This window comes from Rhea americana, unplaced genomic scaffold, assembly GCF_003343005.1.
Source record: "Rhea americana isolate MKP2758 unplaced genomic scaffold, rheAme1 scaffold_345, whole genome shotgun sequence".
Taxonomy (NCBI): Eukaryota; Metazoa; Chordata; class Aves; order Rheiformes; family Rheidae; genus Rhea; species Rhea americana.
In genome coordinates, this window is record NW_028186474.1 from 308,385 (window position 1) to 327,166 (window position 18,782).

At 39.3% G+C, this 18,782-nt stretch overlaps 1 protein-coding gene across 1 annotated transcript in view; it reads right to left on the minus strand.

Moving 5' to 3' along the window:
* Positions 1-18,782, minus strand: part of DOCK3 (dedicator of cytokinesis 3) — a 197,826-nt gene that overhangs the window by 74,561 nt on the left and 104,483 nt on the right. Inside the window, exons 13-15 of the mRNA XM_085311589.1 lie at positions 13,894-13,982; positions 11,164-11,289; positions 2,861-2,985 (exon numbers count right to left, since the gene is read on the minus strand). Coding sequence (XP_085167715.1) covers positions 2,861-2,985; positions 11,164-11,289; positions 13,894-13,982 — 340 coding nt within the window. The remainder of the gene's footprint in view (positions 1-2,860; positions 2,986-11,163; positions 11,290-13,893; positions 13,983-18,782) is intronic.

Below are 18,782 nucleotides of genomic sequence, written 5' to 3' on the forward strand. Positions count from 1 at the left end.
CCACAAGGGCACATGGCTGGCTCATGGTCGACTTGTCATCCACCAGCACTCCCAGGTCCTTCTCTGCAGAGCTGCTCTCCAGCAGGTCAGCCCCCAGCTTTTACTGCTGCCTAGGGTTATTTCTCCCTAGGTGCAGGACTCTGCACTTGCCCTTGTTGAACCTCAGGAGGTTCCTCTCTACCCAGCTCTCCAGCCTGGCCAGGTCTCTCTGAATGGCAGCACAGCCCTCAGCTGTGTCAGCCACTCYTCCCAGCTTGGTATCATCAGTAGACTTGCTGAGGAGGCACTCTGTCCCCTCATCCAGGTCATTGATGAAAAAAATCGAACAGGRTGGGACCCAGTCCTGAGCCCTGGGGGATGCCACTAGCCACAGGCCTCCAGCTGGACTCCACGCCACTGACGATGACCCTCTGAGCTCTGCCTTTCAGCCAGTTCTCAATCCACCTCACTGTCCACTCGTCTAACCCACACTTCCTGAGCTTATCTAGGAGGATGTTATGGGAGACAGCGTCAAAAGCCTGGCTGAAGCCAAGATACACAACGCCCACTGCTTCCCCCCTCATCTACCCAGCCGGTCATTTGATGGAACTCCTTCTTCTCGGAGCTTTTCCCCTGAATTATGAGGAAGGTTCATTTGAGCACGGATATTATTTGCTTCTATTTTGCAACCAAAATTTACATTCTGAAAGTTGGCCCAAAGTGAAAATCTTTGTTTTAAGGAGCTGAACTGTAATAATGTCCAGGGCAGTTCTATAGACTTAGAGCAGCAATATGCACTTAATAAGATCACCTGTCTTCTACAAGGCCAAGGATATGAAGTTTGAATGGTAAGTGACCCCATGATGCTAAAAGTAACCCCAGAAGGCTGGTTCTCATCTGCTTTAACTATGGCAGAGGAGCTTGCAGAAGTTTTACATCAAGCAGGAACTACGGCAGTGATGAAAAAGGATGAGACATGATTAACCTCCAAACTCAATTCTATGCACTACTTTCTTTTATGTGCATGTGATTACTCCTGCACGCTGACATTTAGCCCTTTAGAAGCAGGTCTCTATATTCAGTTCAACTCGTGTTCGATTTTTATATGTTATTTTTCTAGTTCAATTCTGCAGTAAGAGAGAACACAAATGTACCTAAGCAGTAAGAAAGGGTTCAAGTCAAAAGAAAGGAGAGTTCAACTTTTAATGTCTTAAAAAGCATTTTTACTTATTTTTCAGTAGATATCTGTTAACTTGCATCTTTATTTCTTACATAGAAAATGTTCGTTATTAACTAATTTTTATCCTGCTGTCTGAGTGCTTGAAATACGAAGGATCTTAGGCATCATTATATGTCATGAACCAACAGTCTCCTTGACATAAACCAAGCATCTGCTCTGACTGCAGCTATAGAGAGGAGCACTAACATAAAAAACAGTGTAAAGATTTTCCTTTGAATATGGGGTTTAAATGTCAAAAACACAGAAGATCCCTTGTGCGTAATGCTAACAGTCTCCCTATCGTGACAAATACAGTCACTTGAATTTTTTTTATTTGCATCAACTACCTTTTACTACTATTTGGGTGTTTGTACCATGCCTGATCCTCAAACCTGCTTAAAGCTCTGCAGTACTATTAAAGTAGTAATAACAGGTCAGAGTAAGAAAAAGGTGAGTTAATATTTGTAAATGACCTCTCCAGTTGAAAACACAGAAGTAAAGACTGAATGTCTACAAAGTATATGGCTTTTACACTTAACTCCTGAGYGACAGCTCTAGTGTGATTAGCTACCACCAACGCTAGCACTTAAAGATTCTGACACTGCATTTTGAAAGGGAAAAAAAGACCTATGGGGTCTTAGGCAGGCAGTTGTAAAAAAAAAAAAAANAAAAAAAAAAAAAAAAAAAAAAAAAAAAAAAAAAAGATTAAAAATGCATTACTCAGTTTGAAAGGTATGTCCAATTCATATTGGACAAAAAAGCGTTGCAACCTTCCAGCAGCAGCTCCACGCACAAATTACTGCCTTACAAGAGAGCTGCTTAATTTCTAAGCAAATCACCAGCAACGTTTGCTTCAAGGAAAAGCCCCTCTTTCAATTCAAACACCCAACACTGGCAATGAGTTTCATACACGAGCACTTTGGCATTCAGACTCTTCTAAGAATACAGCTACAAAAGCTATTTTATTATGGGGAGGGAGAAAAATAAGATATGAGGAAGTTATTAATTAATACATTTTAATACAGGCATTTCTCCATTGCTGACAGTTACTTGTCTTCCCTCACCACCGCCTTCGTGCCCCACACAAGATGGACTTATATACTGCTACCTTCTTTTCTTCAATACAGGCTAAATTTAACAGCAGAGAAGAGAAAGAAAATGGTTAAGCGTCCTCATCCAAAACTGGAATGTGACCGTCCCAGGATGAAGCCAAGCTCTTCGAAATAAGCTACTTATTTTCCAAACCTACACTCAGTACCGTAACTCTAAMGGCTCTGTTTGACAACGGTCTCTCTCTTGTAATCAGTTATGTTGTGCAATATGTTATTTCATTTTACGTACGTCATATACTCTTCACTTTTGTCTCAGATTGCAGTTATTCTACATTTTCTTTTCAGTACTGCAACTGCCATTGCATTTGGAAATTTCATGAGCTTTTTTGATTCATGAATATTTTCACCATGCCGCCTACTCCCAAATAGCAAAATTGCTCCAAACTCTTTGAAACCTAAAGAAATGAAGACCACTTCCTTTCTCATAAAACACATTTTAAAGGTAGCAGAGCTTTAGAGCTTCCTCAGCAGCAGAGACAACCAAACAAGAGAATACGTACGTGGAACAAGCGGACACAGTTGAAGCTCAAAGGGGAAACAACCATCTTACCTTCAAGATCTCTCCATCCGCATACAGAACATACATGGTCACCTCGATGTTCTTCTGCACGCTCTTCCCACCTCTCTCAAAGTCTCCCTTTTCTAACGTCAGGTATAAGTCATTGCGTATATCACCTATAGGAAAAGAGTGGGGTGGCATGCTTCAGTTCAGTATGGAAGATTCAGTGCCTGTGCGCAGCGTATTTTGAGTCTGAAAATGGCTTTCTCTGCTCTGCAAGCCCAAACCATTCCAAGCAGCACGTTAATTGTTAATAAAGATGAACATTTTAACACCGATGCATTAAATCCGAGAGTTGTTAGTAATGCCTTTTGTAAAGTGCGAACTCTGAATCAATACTTGCTTTACTGTGTGGGAGCATGGAAGGGGAGGGAAAAAAAAAAACAAAACCCCACTTACATTGCTTTGACTAGTTACCTGATTTGGAAGCATGAGGTTAAGCCCAACAAAACACTAACATCTGATTTCCTGTTTCCAATATACTATAAAACAAATGAGTATTTTTGTGGTCATCGATAAAAACTAAGCTCAATTAACTCTCTTTCAAGCAGCAAATATAATTACTCATTATCATTATAACAAAAAAAAAAGCAACCTTTTTGGAAGACTCATCTGTAATGTAGTTCAGACGGAGTACGAGGGAATTACTGAATTATTTTCTGYGAGATGCCTGGCTGGCCCCTGGGGCCCGTATGCACTCAGTACAGCAGGCAGCACGGACTCGTGCCAACATCTCCTTACCTCATTTTCGAGAGCTTTCAGAGCACACAACTGTCTTCAGAAACGTAAGTGCTAGAATCTCTTTCAGCTTATTGTCCTGAATTTGACAGATTCTAGGTCTTTTTTTAATGTGGTTAATTAATTTGGGAAACCCTGTTGTTAAAATGAAAGCAGTCAAATGTAAAGCATGTAGCCAACAGGCAGCACTGACTTTTCAGTAAGAGTCGGTTCCTGTTGCCACTTCATGGTGGTTCAAAATTTTTTTTTTGGCCACACGGGCAAAAATATTAAATACCAACATAGAAAAATATATAGAATGAAAACAAAAATTGGACCCTTTCAAGTTAAGTATTCTGCTAAGTGGCCTGGAGAGACTAAATAATGTGGTAATGGAACTGTTATCCAGCAAAGCAGAGACTCTTTGCAAGTCTGATTTCTTTCACTCCAGTACTTGGAGAAGCTGATGCATTTAAATCTGTTTACTAATCAGAAGCACAACAAAAGCAGCAGCATCTGCTTGCAGGCAGAGAGGGGAATCCTTTTGGTTCTGCTGAAGACGCACTTCAGACTTTTCTTACARTCTCTCTCCGCACAGGATTTGTTCCTTAATCTACTGCAGGGACAGACCACAGAGCCTTTCAGTCCTGTCTTCACTTCCCTTTTTTTAAATAATTTAATTTCATTAAAAGCACAAAGGGGCCAGCAAGATGCTGGAGAAAGCCCTCAAATATTTTAGCTTTTTGTTCATAGCACAGCGATGGAACGTAACACTCCACAATAACAGAAAAAAAAGTCTCCGCACGGGTCCCTTGCTGTTCAAAACAGGAGCTAAAGCAGCTATACGCCCATTATAGGGGTATCAAGAAACAGCAGAAGTCAGGGCAAAAGGAAGATCAGGGGCTTTGGTTCCGAAACTCCTCCTGCCTAACAGGCTCCATCCTTTTCCTCGGCAGTTTGCACAATGAGGAAAAACAAGGTCTCAATTTATATGCTGTAATTCTTGTAGAAATTAATTGTACTCACTATAATTAGCCTTTAAGAGCTTCTTATTTATGACCTCTTTTCCTGAAGATGATCTGACTACACCGAGTCCAATGTCAGATTACAAATCATTTTCTAGCCTAAATTAGTAGCTGCATTTAGAGTGTATATATAGCATCTTATTTTCTATTAAGCTTTACAGGAGGGATATTACTTCACTAATTGAAAAAAATGCCTTTGAGGTGGGGGGTAGAGGGACCAAGGTAACAGCTGATACACATCAAAATGAAGAAAAAAGAAGGGGAAAAGCATTTCAGTGAAGTGCTGTGGTTCATCTTCTTTTGTAAAAATACTTTTTTATAGAATCTTAAAAAAATAGGAAAGGTCATTACCCATAATTAARAGAGAGAGAGAAAGTAAATGTATCTAGCAAAGACAAAAACCATTTGGCTCTTACCAGATACTGAATCCATCATTTTCTGGAGTTAAAACTACACACTCAAGCACTTAATTGGTATAAAACAGTGAAAACAATGTTACTATGAAGAAGTATTTTAAGAGTAATAGGAAAAAAATGAGTTGCAGGAAAGGCTATACATAGCATGTGTGCTGTTGTGCTTATGATACAAAGACATGCACTGGGAGGCTTTCAAAAATATCAAATACTTATCTATTCTTTCAAGATTTGAGATTTATACTAGTAAGATTGGAGGTTCTTGAGGAGGTTCTAGAAGATTAACTAGTTCCTTGGACCACAGAATAGTAATACTTTTCAGTAACAGCCTGTACTTTGGTACCACTTTCTACTAAGGGATCCTAAAGGATTTGGTACACTGAAGACAGGAATGATTCTGCTTTTATACAAGCGAATACTGTGTTAAAAAAAAAAAAAAAAGTTACATAATTTATTTAAGCTCATGCAGGGGAAAGAAGCAAACAGATCTCTGACATCCTGATTGCAAGCAAATTTGTTTTCTATGAAGTCAATTTTCTGCAGCTTTGTGCCCCTGGAAAAGATATGTAGCATATCCCTGTTGGCTTGGGAATAACAGCAGCTCACAGCAGTCAGAACCCGCAGGTCTAGTTTCAAGAGTATTTAGAAGTAACTTAGAAAAATAACAGTATTTACGGAGCAAATCATCTTTTTTCTTTCTTTCTTTCTTTCTTTTTTTTAAATGGTATTTATAATTTAAGAACCAAAGGATGTCAGGAGCAATCTATCTATCTATACAAATTAAAACTTGATGTATGCATTAATATTTTGGTAAAATGGTCCTATTAGGTCCCGGTGTTCTCAACTCCCTCTGAAATCACTGGGTTTAGCCAGTGATTTAGCTTTTAGAAAAGCCTGGCATTTTAGAGAAGCATGCTCATTGCTACTAGAGAGTAAGCAGGCAAGGAGGACAGCCAGAACATGGCTTCTGAAGAAAAAACAATATCATACGTTTCTGTCACATATAAAACTGAATATTCCTCATCACAAGACTAAATCAGCATGATGCTCCACTGGACTCAGTCCAGCAAGTAAGTAAAATCTTGGTGGCCTTTTGGCTGACTCTTATGGTCTTGCTCTTGACCATCTCCAAAGAGCTGCCCAGCCTCTTGCTTACACGATCCTCCCTTGCTTGCCATCATGTTAACTCCGTTTTAGCAGTGCCCATCCACCACTGCGTCACTAACTTTTTCAAGGTCTGTACTCTTGAAGAGGCCCTGACGTGCAACTCTTAACATTATTGGGAATAGTATTACAGCTGTGACAAGAAATGGAACTTTTACCTATTGCCTGTACTGAAAATAGAATTAACTTTTTTCCCCTCTTATAGAGAATATTATGCAAGCTTAACATCATATGATCCTCTAGCTTTTGGTGAACTGAACACTCAAATTATTTCAGTTCCTCTGATTAAAGAGTGGGGAAAAGGAACAAATAATACAAGATTACTTATTATCTATTTTTGGACTTTTATAAACAGAAAAGAATTAATACAACACAGTTTACAAATTTAAAGATTTTCCTGAAACATTTTAACTTAAAACACATTATCCACTCCAGCTTTCTATTTTTACTTGCTATATTGTGCCAAGTTTAATAATGACAAAAAATTAATATTTATTCTCCTTGTGTGTGCTTTTTTAGGAGAATTATTAAATAACGACGTCTATTAGTTTCGTCAGTTCTCTTGCCATAAGCGTTCTGAGAACAGTCGATAAAATCTGCCATGTCCCATAGGTGCTCAGATGTTACTCACCTCTGGTACTGATTCATCTGCCACATCCACTAAGCCTGCCTGCAGCACTTTGGCATGGAGACTGATAAGACACCGTATCTGCCTCTCTTACCAAAGTTTCCCTATAACGTTATGATTTGTTACCTTTACCAATCCCCAACATTCCAAGGGAAAAAAACGTGAAGATGGGGGGAAAAAAAAGCAAGCAATAAGCAGACATTACACAGAAAAGCAGAAACTTACACCCAACTATCTTCATCTCTGCGTTAGAAAGAAAGGGGAGTGAGTAAAAGGAAAGGCAAGAGAGAGGAACCAGGAAATTAAGACAAGGAGGGGGGGGGGGGGGGAAAAAAGAGAAGGAATCATCACTCACGAGTAGAAGATGAAGCATGCACATTTCATCAGAGGATCAAAGTAAAAGGCAGAATACTTCTCAGCACATGGGGAAGGGGAGGGATGTCCTTTGGGGAAGTGACAAACGCCATGCCTACGCAAGACATTTCTGCTCAGCAAGTTCTGTACAGACAGCTGCAATCCAGAAGGCAAACTGCACATGCCTCATTGCTTTTATCTCTAGGGAAAGGTCAAATTGTTGGGATCGGATGGACCTTTTTGAACTCAATAGCAATTTAGGAAAGGAAGAAAATAAAAACAAACCAGAGCAAAAGAACAATCCACCACCTCTTCACGAGGCAGCTTTGGCCGAATCTCTCGCTCTGCACACAGAAGAGCGTCGTGTTCTTTACGATGCTCTCCTCGGATCACAACACAATAGGAAACGAAGAACATTTTACGTTTAGAAAGGAAGATGGGCACAGTTATTTTAAAGGCTATTAACGCTGCTCTGTATAACCATGTGAGATGTAAGCACATGAAGACTGGCTTCRCTTCATTTCTTAGTAACAACTAGCTATCACTCAAGTTGCTCATACCTTGAACATACCTCTATGAAGAGAGCTTCATAAAGGAACTAGTGCCACTATTAGGCAAATAGGACAGSAGAACTGTGTGAGAAAACATATAGCTACAAAACTTTGATGGTTAAGGAGTCTAAGGGTGAAAGGAATTCCTATTAAAAAAAAAGAATTAAAATGTCAACTAAGAAGCCTCATTTGAAAAGCTAAAGCTATTTATTTTTAAAAACATAAATTTCTTGGTTCAGCAGATTGATCACTGAATATTAACAATACAAGGTGACATCACCTTTATTAATTAATTCAGCAAAATTGTTTTTAAATCATAGCACCTTGAAAAATCTGCATCTGCTTGCAAAACACAAGTCACCAGCTTTCTACTCTCTTTTCAGAGAGGAGAAATCCTGTCTTTAACAAGATGGAAACAGTTCTGCAGCAAAGCAAGGAGAAGGTAGTTTGACAAAGACAATTAAAGAAGTAGATGCAGTTGAGAACTGCTAAAAGCATGTGACTTTTTTTTGCTGTAAATCTAAATCTACAACAATATTAATAAATCTAAGAAAGAACGTCTGATTCCAGCTGTAAAAACATAGGCACAAAGTAAATTGATGGGCATTGCTTGTTTGGACAGCTTTGCTAATCCAGTCAAAATGTAACTTATTCTACCCACAGTGTTTTAATCCTGGACTTCTAATAAACTCAGAAAACAGTTTGATCTATTGCTTAAAAAAAAAAAGAATTAAAAAAAAAAAAAAAAAAAAAAAAAAAAAAAAAAAAAAAGGCAAATACCTGCTGTTAGTTTGAATAATGTCAAACATATTTTCATTTCCAAAAACTGCACAAGTAATTGGAATAAGCACACATCAGCGCAGGTGTTTTATGTTTTAATTTCCTATTTTTCAGGTTTAGAATATGAAGAGTAATGAAAGGGGTTCTTTTTTTTTTTTTGTCATTTTTTTTAAATGGAGCACCATTCATGACTACCTTGTTCTTTGTATCTCTTTATTCTGGCACTGTCCCAATTTATAATTACTCTTTAGCTGACAGTGACATTCTGTTGACTCTTCTGTGGCTGCCTTTGCTTTCTTACTTGATATTTAAAGACATATCCAAGCCTTTCTCCACAAATTTGAGCCATTTTTTTTGCCAATACAAATAGCACCTAATCTCCAGACATGCAGATCTCCTGCATTTGAATCTCTTTGAATTCAGTAAAGTTTGGAGTGTTCAGCACTTCTAGACAGGCAGTAATCATTTAATATAATGCTTGTCCTTTGACAAACTTGTTTGTACTAGTCCATGTTTTGAGTAGATCTACATATACGCACTCCGTTCCAAGTAGATCGTTATCTTACAATGTCTATGTTCTCCAACAAGAATTGTGGCTCCCACAGAAAAGAGATTAGCAAGCAACAGTGACTTTATGGCAGGTCTTTTGAGGCATCTAATTGGAAAAATTGATGGCCTGACCTGAGCTATATCAACATGTCAGGATAACCACTGAACATGTACAGTGAGCTTTATGATGAGAATGCTGCCAAAGTATGCTGTGGAATCTGGTTTTAATTTAGTTAAATGTCCAAGGTCTTTGGGTTGAGTATCAGGAAGATCACAATCCTGTACCTGTGATTTAACCTAGGCAGACATCTTTTGCATCGAGGCAATCTCTAGATTTTTTAATTAAGAGTAAAGGAGTTTGTAAATTTGAATCTGCTGCATGGAATAGGAGAATTGGTAAGGTTAGGGTAGGAGCACCCTTGCTGACTGCATATCAATATGCAATATTTGATTTATGCATGGAAACAGCTAACCTGTTTGTTCAACCCCTTGGCAAGGAAATTGCTAGAAATAGCAGAAGTGTATGGAAGACAGGTCTACTAAGCCAGCTTGCAGAAAAAGTCTGGGCCCAGAAAAGGAAAAAGAAAACAATGACGGGGAATGCTGAGGCCCAGAAACCATACTTTAAGCTTGTGAACATTTAGCGGTCTGAAGGACATTAAGGTCTGGGGGACAACTCTACACACGCAGGAGTGCAGAAAAAGGCAATTCTTGAAGGAGAAYCAGTTCAGGTGTCTAAATGCAGCTTTTGATGTCGTGTTGTCAAAAATCTATCTGTAATCTCAATTTCAGCATATCCTCATGCAGGAGCTGTCTGCATATCAACATGCAATATTTAATCTTTTCTCTACTTGACTGCCCTGGGTTATGACAGAAACCGCTTTGCATTTCCTAAGTGCTAAAATTCACAACTGGCTTTATACTAGCACTGATTTCAGGTTACTTCAATACGTTGGGCTATAAACTGCAGTGGCTTAGCCGTTCTTCCGCAAACAGATAAAATGTCCCTTCTGCAGGTGACAGGAACCACCAACAGAGATATAGGTCAGACAGCTATGGGCGTAGGAGCCACATCTGCCATCTCTAGGTAAGTCATTCCCACTTACAAGTTACAACCATCTGCTCCTGTAATATGACTACTTTCAAGCGCATTAATAAATGAAATGCATATTATTCTAAGCTTTGTATGATACTTTATAAAAATTCTTATCACTTAGTCCCTATTTATATTATATTTTCTGAAGAACCTCGACAACGAGGCTACAACTTTTCATACTGATATGTTACTGATTTTTTTCCAGTAATAAAATCTAATACCTCTCCCACTATGCTTTCATAAGATTTCCCATGTCTGCAAAGTCATCCTTGTTCTTGGTCATAACGCACAGCAGTGAGGTGGTATTTGAAATGCTATAYATGCAAAATACTTAGTAAGCCCCTTTCTTACTACACTGTAAAAATCAGACTGTAAAATGTCAGTTTTTATATCTATTGATTGCATGACTGGCTAGATTCCAGTTTCTTCCCTAAATCAAGCCATGGCTATGCTGGGGCTACCTCGATTTGTGCCAAAACAAGCCACTGCTCTGGAAGTAAGGAGCAAACAGAGTACAGCAATGCTTCAGTCAAGACAGCTACTGCATCAACTAGGTGCTTTGTAAGGGCAGCAGGAAAACCAGACCAAGCTTGCAGCCTTTTCTGCAGCCAACGCCAACCAACRCAAAAGGATCATACTAACTCCAAAAATGAGCGTGGCAAGGTGGAAACTTTTTTTCCAGGCTTTAGATTATTGGGAAGAAGAAATTTCATATTCTCTTACGTTCTAAGAGAAAAATCCTCTATGCTTAATGTACATAAAGGATATATAATTGCAAAGAAAAGAAAAGGAAACCTTCAAGATCAGCGAATTTAACATCTTCTATTACTATAAAGTTTGGTTTCAACAAAAACATTTTTAATCGTCCCTGAATCAGGAATTGGCATTTGCTGACAAGTCAGGCAACTCCTAAGAATATCAATCTTCTTTGCAAAAGGACCCAGCCCAGTTAAACTTGTCTAGGCCAGCACATGAAAAACCTGACCAGCATTTTTGGATTGTAGCCGTTACGTGTACCTGGCATTATCACATCRGGAAATCCCAGCTTCCTGGCAACGGAAACCCCGCGGTTAAAGATCATAGGATTTTCCCTTCGAATCTGCTCCATGTCACCACGAAGAAGCTGGAGAGATATTATAAGTCCTGGGGGTAAAAAAATAAAAAAGAATTCATTTTCTTGGACCTAAGAATTAGATGTCAGCGTATGCCAGGCATGCAGGCAAAATACTGCTTTGCTTCATGGTTAATTTAATACAAATATAAATATAGAAACATACATATATATACACACACACACAAAGTTCTTTTTTCCCTTGGAGTAACAGACATTTGAATGTGAAATGGAAGAAAAATCTGCTTTAAGGGACTTGGAAGGMTCAATTAGGAGCATAACATTAAGTCTGCAAATTTGTATCAGAACACTTAATTTTGCAGCTATGTCTTAAGTTACAGTGCAGTACTTTGCACTGTTTCTAATCCTTGTATGTAGCAGGTTACAACACACATAACTGAACTACTACCACATCACAGAATGCTGTGGTATTTCTCCAAAGTGCCTTTACTCCCATCTAGTACCATAAAATAATCACAGTTTATCTGTTCCACTTGTTTCCTCTCAGTACCTCAAAATGTTTCAAGAGACCCAACTGCTCATTAGCCAGCTGAAGTTCTGCTAACCCTAAGAGCAATTTATTGGGTCTGCGAACAATAAGTTGTTACCTTTTTGTTATGTTGGTTTTTAGTGAAATGAAACTAAGGATAGCATGTATCCAGTTTCTCTTCCTCGAAATAACTGTTGTTCCGTTTCAGCCAAATTTGACAATTAGATGTCTAGAAAACACGATGCTCCTACAAGTTTTATCAACACCAGAGCTGAGATGAAAAGACGATCATAAAGCTTCAATATGAAGGCAAAGGTAGGCCAACCAGCCAGCTGGCAGATCAGCATGTACGAATGCAGAAGCTGCCAAAATGCTGTTTTGCAGCTGTTCAGCTAAGTAGGTAGGAGAGTGCTGCAGAGCACCGCAGGGAACACAGGGGCTTTAGGAGCATGGAAGAAAAAATCCAAACCCCTTGAACACTGTGAGTGTGCATGCACACACCTGTGYATTGCAGAAGGCTGTGAGAGAACGTAGGAGACAAATTTGTTAGAAAAAGTTCTTGAGTGTTCCTGCTGCCTACAGAAAAACTTTCTTTCAGGGAGAAATCACATTTGCAGGAGCATTTCTGCACTGGACAAGTCGGTTCTGAGAGGCCCAACTGCATTACTTATGCTAAAACCACAACCGCCTGCAACACTGTCCATCACACCAGGACAACAAACCGTGCTAAGTTTCAAGTYCCTATTCCAGAGATGCACTAGATCTTAATGAAATGTTTGAAAAATATTTTAAAATGAAGATGACAAAGGTAAAAAGCTATCTATTTCCCTTTCTTCCTGCTCTTCAGTGTCCCCACTTGGAAAAAAAAAACACGTTAGGCAGACAACTGGCATAGGAAATATAAGTACAAGTAGTCCAAGTTTTCCAAGTTATAAACAATTCAGGATAATGCTTTAAGGAGAAAGGGGTGGGTAACTGTAAGTGCAATACAAGGAACAGCAGGGAAGAAGAGATGAGCTTTGCATATAATAGAATTCTTCCCTTGAAAACTAATTTTTTTGCCTACTGTTGCTCTTTAATACCTTCTCTGGGAGCATGGACTGCATATGCCACTAGAGTACCTGACATGCAAACAAATAAAATTAAGAAAACACAAGTATTCAGACCTCAGTAGGCCTTTCTGAATCATATAGTCACTTAGTAATCAAAGCATAACTACCTGTAACTAAGCAGAACTGTATCTGAACAGCTAGTACCATTTGGGAAGCTAACTACAGAAGTCATTAACTGAGATAGTTATCAGGATAAGAAAAAAGGCAATTTACTTTCCAAATTTATCTATCATTAACTAGGAAAACAAAAATGGATTTGAAAGGTAGCAAAAACACTGCCAAGACACAGTAATTCTCAATTACACGAAGAAACATTTTGTACTGAAACTATCACAGAGCGTGATTAATTTGGAGGTATGAAAACATTACTTATTTTTTGGACAGTCAGAGAAGTATCTCAAATGTAATGTCTATTTTTGCTTCTACTGGCAAGCCTTCAGTGTGCGTTACTCCTGGAATTTTCAAGGGAATATAGGATAAAATGGAAAACAAAAATTCTGAGGAATAAGATTTATATTCTTCAATTGACATCCTTCAATTCCTGCACAACCAAGCCTGGCCACAGTCAGCSGCAACAGTGTCACTAAGTAATCAGTCATGCTGATAGTTGCCCGCGTCGTATCCTCCTGCGGGCCAGTGGTTTTCAGAAGCACTGACGTACCCAGCAAACATCGCAGCCAATAACGAAGACTCACAGAGCAACCTACTACTGTAGGAGCAGCTCTCCACCGCGCAGCTCTCTTGAGGTAAAACAGCATTACAGGTATTAATTGCTGCCAACCGCATCCAAGAAAGATGTCAATTTGGTTTTTTAATCCTTGGTTAAATTTGCAGAGGTGATACCGATTTTTACCTATAAGCTTAGCATGAATGAATTGTAGCTAAAGAACATTTAAATCATCACAAGTAAATAAAGAAATTCAGCTACGTGCAACTTCGCATTTCAAGGAGCATCTCTGCTATAATTAATTAGCAATTTGCTAATGCAAGTCTTTTGCTGTTGTTATGACAAAAACGTACAAGTAAATATTTACCATAGTTTGAGCTGGGTGCTGTGTATTTGGTGCTGGATTTGCGAATAATATTTTCATGGATCTGATACCATTCATTTTCGTTGTTACACCTAAAATAAAAGAACATTAATTCAAGTTAAAAGCTTTCTCCTGAACCACCTTTTGATGAGAAAGTCAGCTTTATTGTAGTAATAACATGAAAGGTGATAGGTTTCCGATGAGTGAGAGAAATAGCACACTGCTCTTGTTTTTAAAGGTGGAAGGAAACAAAATATTCTCTAATAATTTTCTCCATTTTAGGGACCTGTAATGATCCTTCCATCATTGAAGCAACTGTTTTAGTCTTCATGTTATGATGGAATGAGGAAAGATCTAGAAATTTTTGGTTGAATTCCATGCACAAACACAGAAAATTAATTTAAGTTGAAATTCATTGTTGTTAAACTAATTTTAATTAATTGTTGTAAATAGTAAATTGTTGCACTTGCAACAGGATTTTTCTTACTTATACATTTTACAGAATTCCTTGAAACACAATACAACCTCCACAAAATTGTAGGATACAGCCCAAAACTATGCTTCTGTACATTTTTCATGCTCTTGCTGTTGGAACTGAAGGAGCTCCACAGTTGTTTAATTCATCTACATGTAATTTTAATAAGTATCACCAAATGCTGTTATATTTTATTTTCAATTACATTGCTTCTGTACATCCTCAACACCTTTCTAGGATAGAAATTACAATATAATTACCTGTCAACACACTTCTTATATTTACACTCAGTATTTTTACACCAGGAAAAATTCAGCTGTTAAAATCAATTTCAGTGCTACATGATGATTTGGCATGTGGATTTATAATCTTTTTTTAAACAATATTCATGCAGGATAACTGTCTGTACTGTCCTCAATCAAACAAATTCACACCACCTGCACACACATCTCGCCAAGTCCAGCTCTTAATTCAGTGCCTATGAGCAAAGTCATTCTAAACAGTTCTTACTAACTCTTACCTTTCCTGTCAGGTTACGCTGTCAAAAAGCTCATCTCCGTGAACTCAGAGGAACAGAGGAAATACGGCAAACAGAGGTACCCCAATAGGCTAATTAGAGAAGACAGAGCACTCTGACTCTGTTCCTCCCAGGTCTATCAGAAGAGCATGGTCAGCCTCATGTCCAGGTGAGACCCATCAAGACTAGCGAACCAGAGAGGCTTGCTAGGTCACATCATGGACTGGGGTGGGGGGTCACTGCCAACAGGGGTATGGGACTCATCATGGGATGCTGGGCAACAGCATTTTGCCATTATATGAGACTTGTTACAGGATATTTAGAGGAAGAACCCAAGGAAGTAAAAGGGAGGAATCAGAGCAGTTTGGGGAGGAACAAGCATGGGAAAATAGAGGGATAACGGGTTAAAGGGGGCCAGTCACATGCTAATAGGCAGCTGGTCAGTACGCTTGCCTGGCCATGCCCTGCACTTGATCACTGCAGTCTGCCGTATCTTCTTACTAAACTCCCTTTCTAACCATTCTCCTGAACGAGCGGGATCTCTATGCTGTATGCACGTGCCTGTGTTAATAGAGGCCTCACCTCCAGCAGCTGGGATGGGGAACCACAGATCATCGGTCCCTGTGTATCTGCAGGGCCAKCAACTGGAGAGAGCAGAGGACATGGAGGTCTAAGTGCCAGTGCCTGGAGAAGGGGCCATGGGTCATAGGGAGCGATAAACCTGCGGCGGCAGGAGCACGAGAAAGCGGAGCACACTCATGTGGTGTGAGTGCCTGTGTCAGGGCATAAATGTGTCCCTGTGCCAGGGGCAATGGGGAGACCAGTCAGCTGTTGTGCAAACCGAGCGTTTCCTGGAGTGAACCAGGGCGATGTGTGTGTGTTACTAGAGAGACCCATAGTATATAGATCATTTCCCCCTAACAGGCTTTTAGCCTGATCAGCGAGAGAGGGGAAGAGGAGGAGAGCGCTGGGGCTGAGCGTGGCTGCGCGAGGGCAGTGCTTACGGTCTGTGCTGATCTGTGTGGCCAGTCACACGTGTGTCGGTGCGTGCACTGTGCGTACACACGCCTACCAGGACCTCAGCCTTGCTAGCGGCTGGGCCTAGGGCCACGGAGCTACAGTAGTCTCACCTCCATACTAGATTCAGCAACTCCTAACATTTCCCATTACCAACCCTGAGACACTTCAGAGCCTTAATTTCAGACCAATTACACGCCATTGTATCCACTGCAGGAGAGCTTCCTTCTGTTCTTTATTTTAACGGCTAGCTTTCCAATTTCCTCATCCATTCTGAACTTTCCTTCAGGACTGTTCCCTGAAATTTGTATACATTAATTTCAAAATACATGGTAATAAGAATTATAAAGCCAACAAGAAGATAGGAACATAAAGAATGGAACACGAGATCTATAGCATCACGATGCTATTCTGTTGAAGCTCAGGGATTTGCAATATAATCAGACTGTGTAACTGTGTAATGAAGAGTCAACATTGGCGTTATCTCACTGCTCTCCTCCATGTCCTTCATCCTTGTATTTAAATCTTTTAAAGTTGAGAACCATAAAAAAAAAACAAAAAAAAAAAAAAAAAAAAAAAAAAAAAAAATAAAAAAAAAACAAAAAAAAAACAAAAAAACAAAAAAAAAAACACTCTCCAAAGTATTGTGTCTGTCTGTCTGTCACAATATCAATATAAACATTATTCTGATGGCAAGATTCAGGAGAGACAACTTACGGACACTGGGTGATTGGGAGGACCAAAAAAGATGTTTCAATTTCCTTTCCCGTCATGAAGAAACAGACACCTCTTAGTGACAATTCACAAAAAAAATCATCCTATGAACAAGAGAGCCAGGAAACAGAAGGGTACCTGAATGCTTGCTTTTTTCCGGAGCTTGGGCATGAGTCACAAGTGCACATTTAAAATCTCCATTCAGGACCCAAAGCCAAGAATGCAAGAATTACAGTGCCAGTAGAAAAATAATCAAGGAAACTTGATTTTATAATTTAGCAAGTAAGGCATTCACTGGGAGGAAGGAGCCCTAAGTGCAATCTACTCATAGCTCTATCTATACATTGTATACGAGGCAGACATTAGAAGGGAAGGGTGGGGGAGATCCAGAGATCAGGGTCAAAAATTAAAGCTGCCCTCATCAGGCTGAAATGACCTAACTAGTAGGCTATTACCTGAAAGGTAAGCCACACGTTCGCTTCTCTTATGAGATGTGTTTTTAATAAACATGACTATGGCTGTTACATTTAGCACTGGATTCAGCGTCACCAGTTGTTAGGTGTTCTGGGTCTACTGATATAATCAGGCCCCTCAGAAGACATAAGTAGATCTTAAGTTTATTAAGTTCTCATGTTTCAGGACTGAGAGGGGTTAGGTATGCACTTTTACATATGCAAAGATGAAAAACCTTGGATATTAAGGTAGTAGTAGGGACCAAAATGTAGGCATCGTATAGATTTTGCAATTGGTGGATGAATTGTTTYTCCAACCTTTAGCCTTTTGGAAAATTAAAAACTCTTCTATATACATAGGTAACAGTTACTGAGCTACATTGCTACATGATATTTTACATGTCTGTTACTACTTTTGGTCTTTCTTTTCCTTATTTCAATTTCTGTCCAAAATTTTGTTCCTATGAAAACTATCCTACATTACAAATGCTTAGTGAATTTCCCAAATTATTATGCAAAGACACAAAGTATTTATTCATTAGAGAAAATTTTCTCAAGTAGTAAGATGTCTTCAGAAGTGTACTTTGTAAATGACTGTTTACATGATATATCTTATGATATATTTAACTAATATTTTGTTTATACGTTCCTGCTGTCAAACAGGAAAATACATTACTCAGCAGTTGTTAGAYTGTATCTAGAATACGGAGCCCAGTTTTGGGCTCCCTAACCCAAGGCAGACATTGATTGATTGGAGAGAGTCTAGTGGGTGGTCAGCTGCTGGAGTACATGCTGTATGAAGAGAGGATGAGGGAACTGGGCTTCTTCAGCCTGCAGAAGAGAAGATGAAGACGGGAACCTAGGAGCAGCTTTCCAGGACCTACAAGCAGGTTATCGATAAGCTGGAGCCAGCATCTCCATTGGTGCATGGCCAGATGAGAGGCAACAGGCAAAGGAAATGTAGGAGGTTCAGACTGGATAAAATGAAAAGTTTTTTCATCACAAGAACAGTCAAGTACTTTAACAGGTGCCCAGAGAGGTTGTGCAGTCTCCATCCTGGAGGTTTTCAGGACATGGCTGGATAAATCCCTGAACAACTCGGTCTGGTCTCACAGCCGGCCATGCTTTGAGCAGGCGTTTTGACTAGAGAGGTTCTTTCCCCATCTGAATTATGATTCTTACCTATCTTAACAATAAAATCGTACAGCTTTATCCACACTGCTGTATTAAAAGCTGTACAACCTGCCCAGCTCGCTAAGCTGGAATGGAACCACACACAGAAGAAGGTGCCTCCAGCGCTACAGCTTGCTCCTGTATATTGAGGGCATACACTGTAACTAACTGTTACAAAGTACTTTACACTAGCACATGTACAGCTGCAATACCAACTTCACCAGTATTTGAAAAAGAAAAATGTGTGGTGATCAATCCTATTTGCCTTTTAAAATCAATCACTGCCCAGTTTATTTAAAGCACAAATGCAAAATTCAAAGATTCCCTGTGAAGACAAGCAATTTTTAACTCAACAGCAAGAGCAGCAACAGCGAGTCTTATTTCTCCTGAAAAGCAATTGCTTATGACTGAATTAATCTTCTGTCCAATTGACTTTCTTAATTTACATTCACTTCTTTACAGACAGGAAGCTCCTAAAGACATAGAAGTCTTAAGAAGTCTTAAGTTTCTTTGTAAAACTCTCCAGTGTTTGCACTTTCCCCTC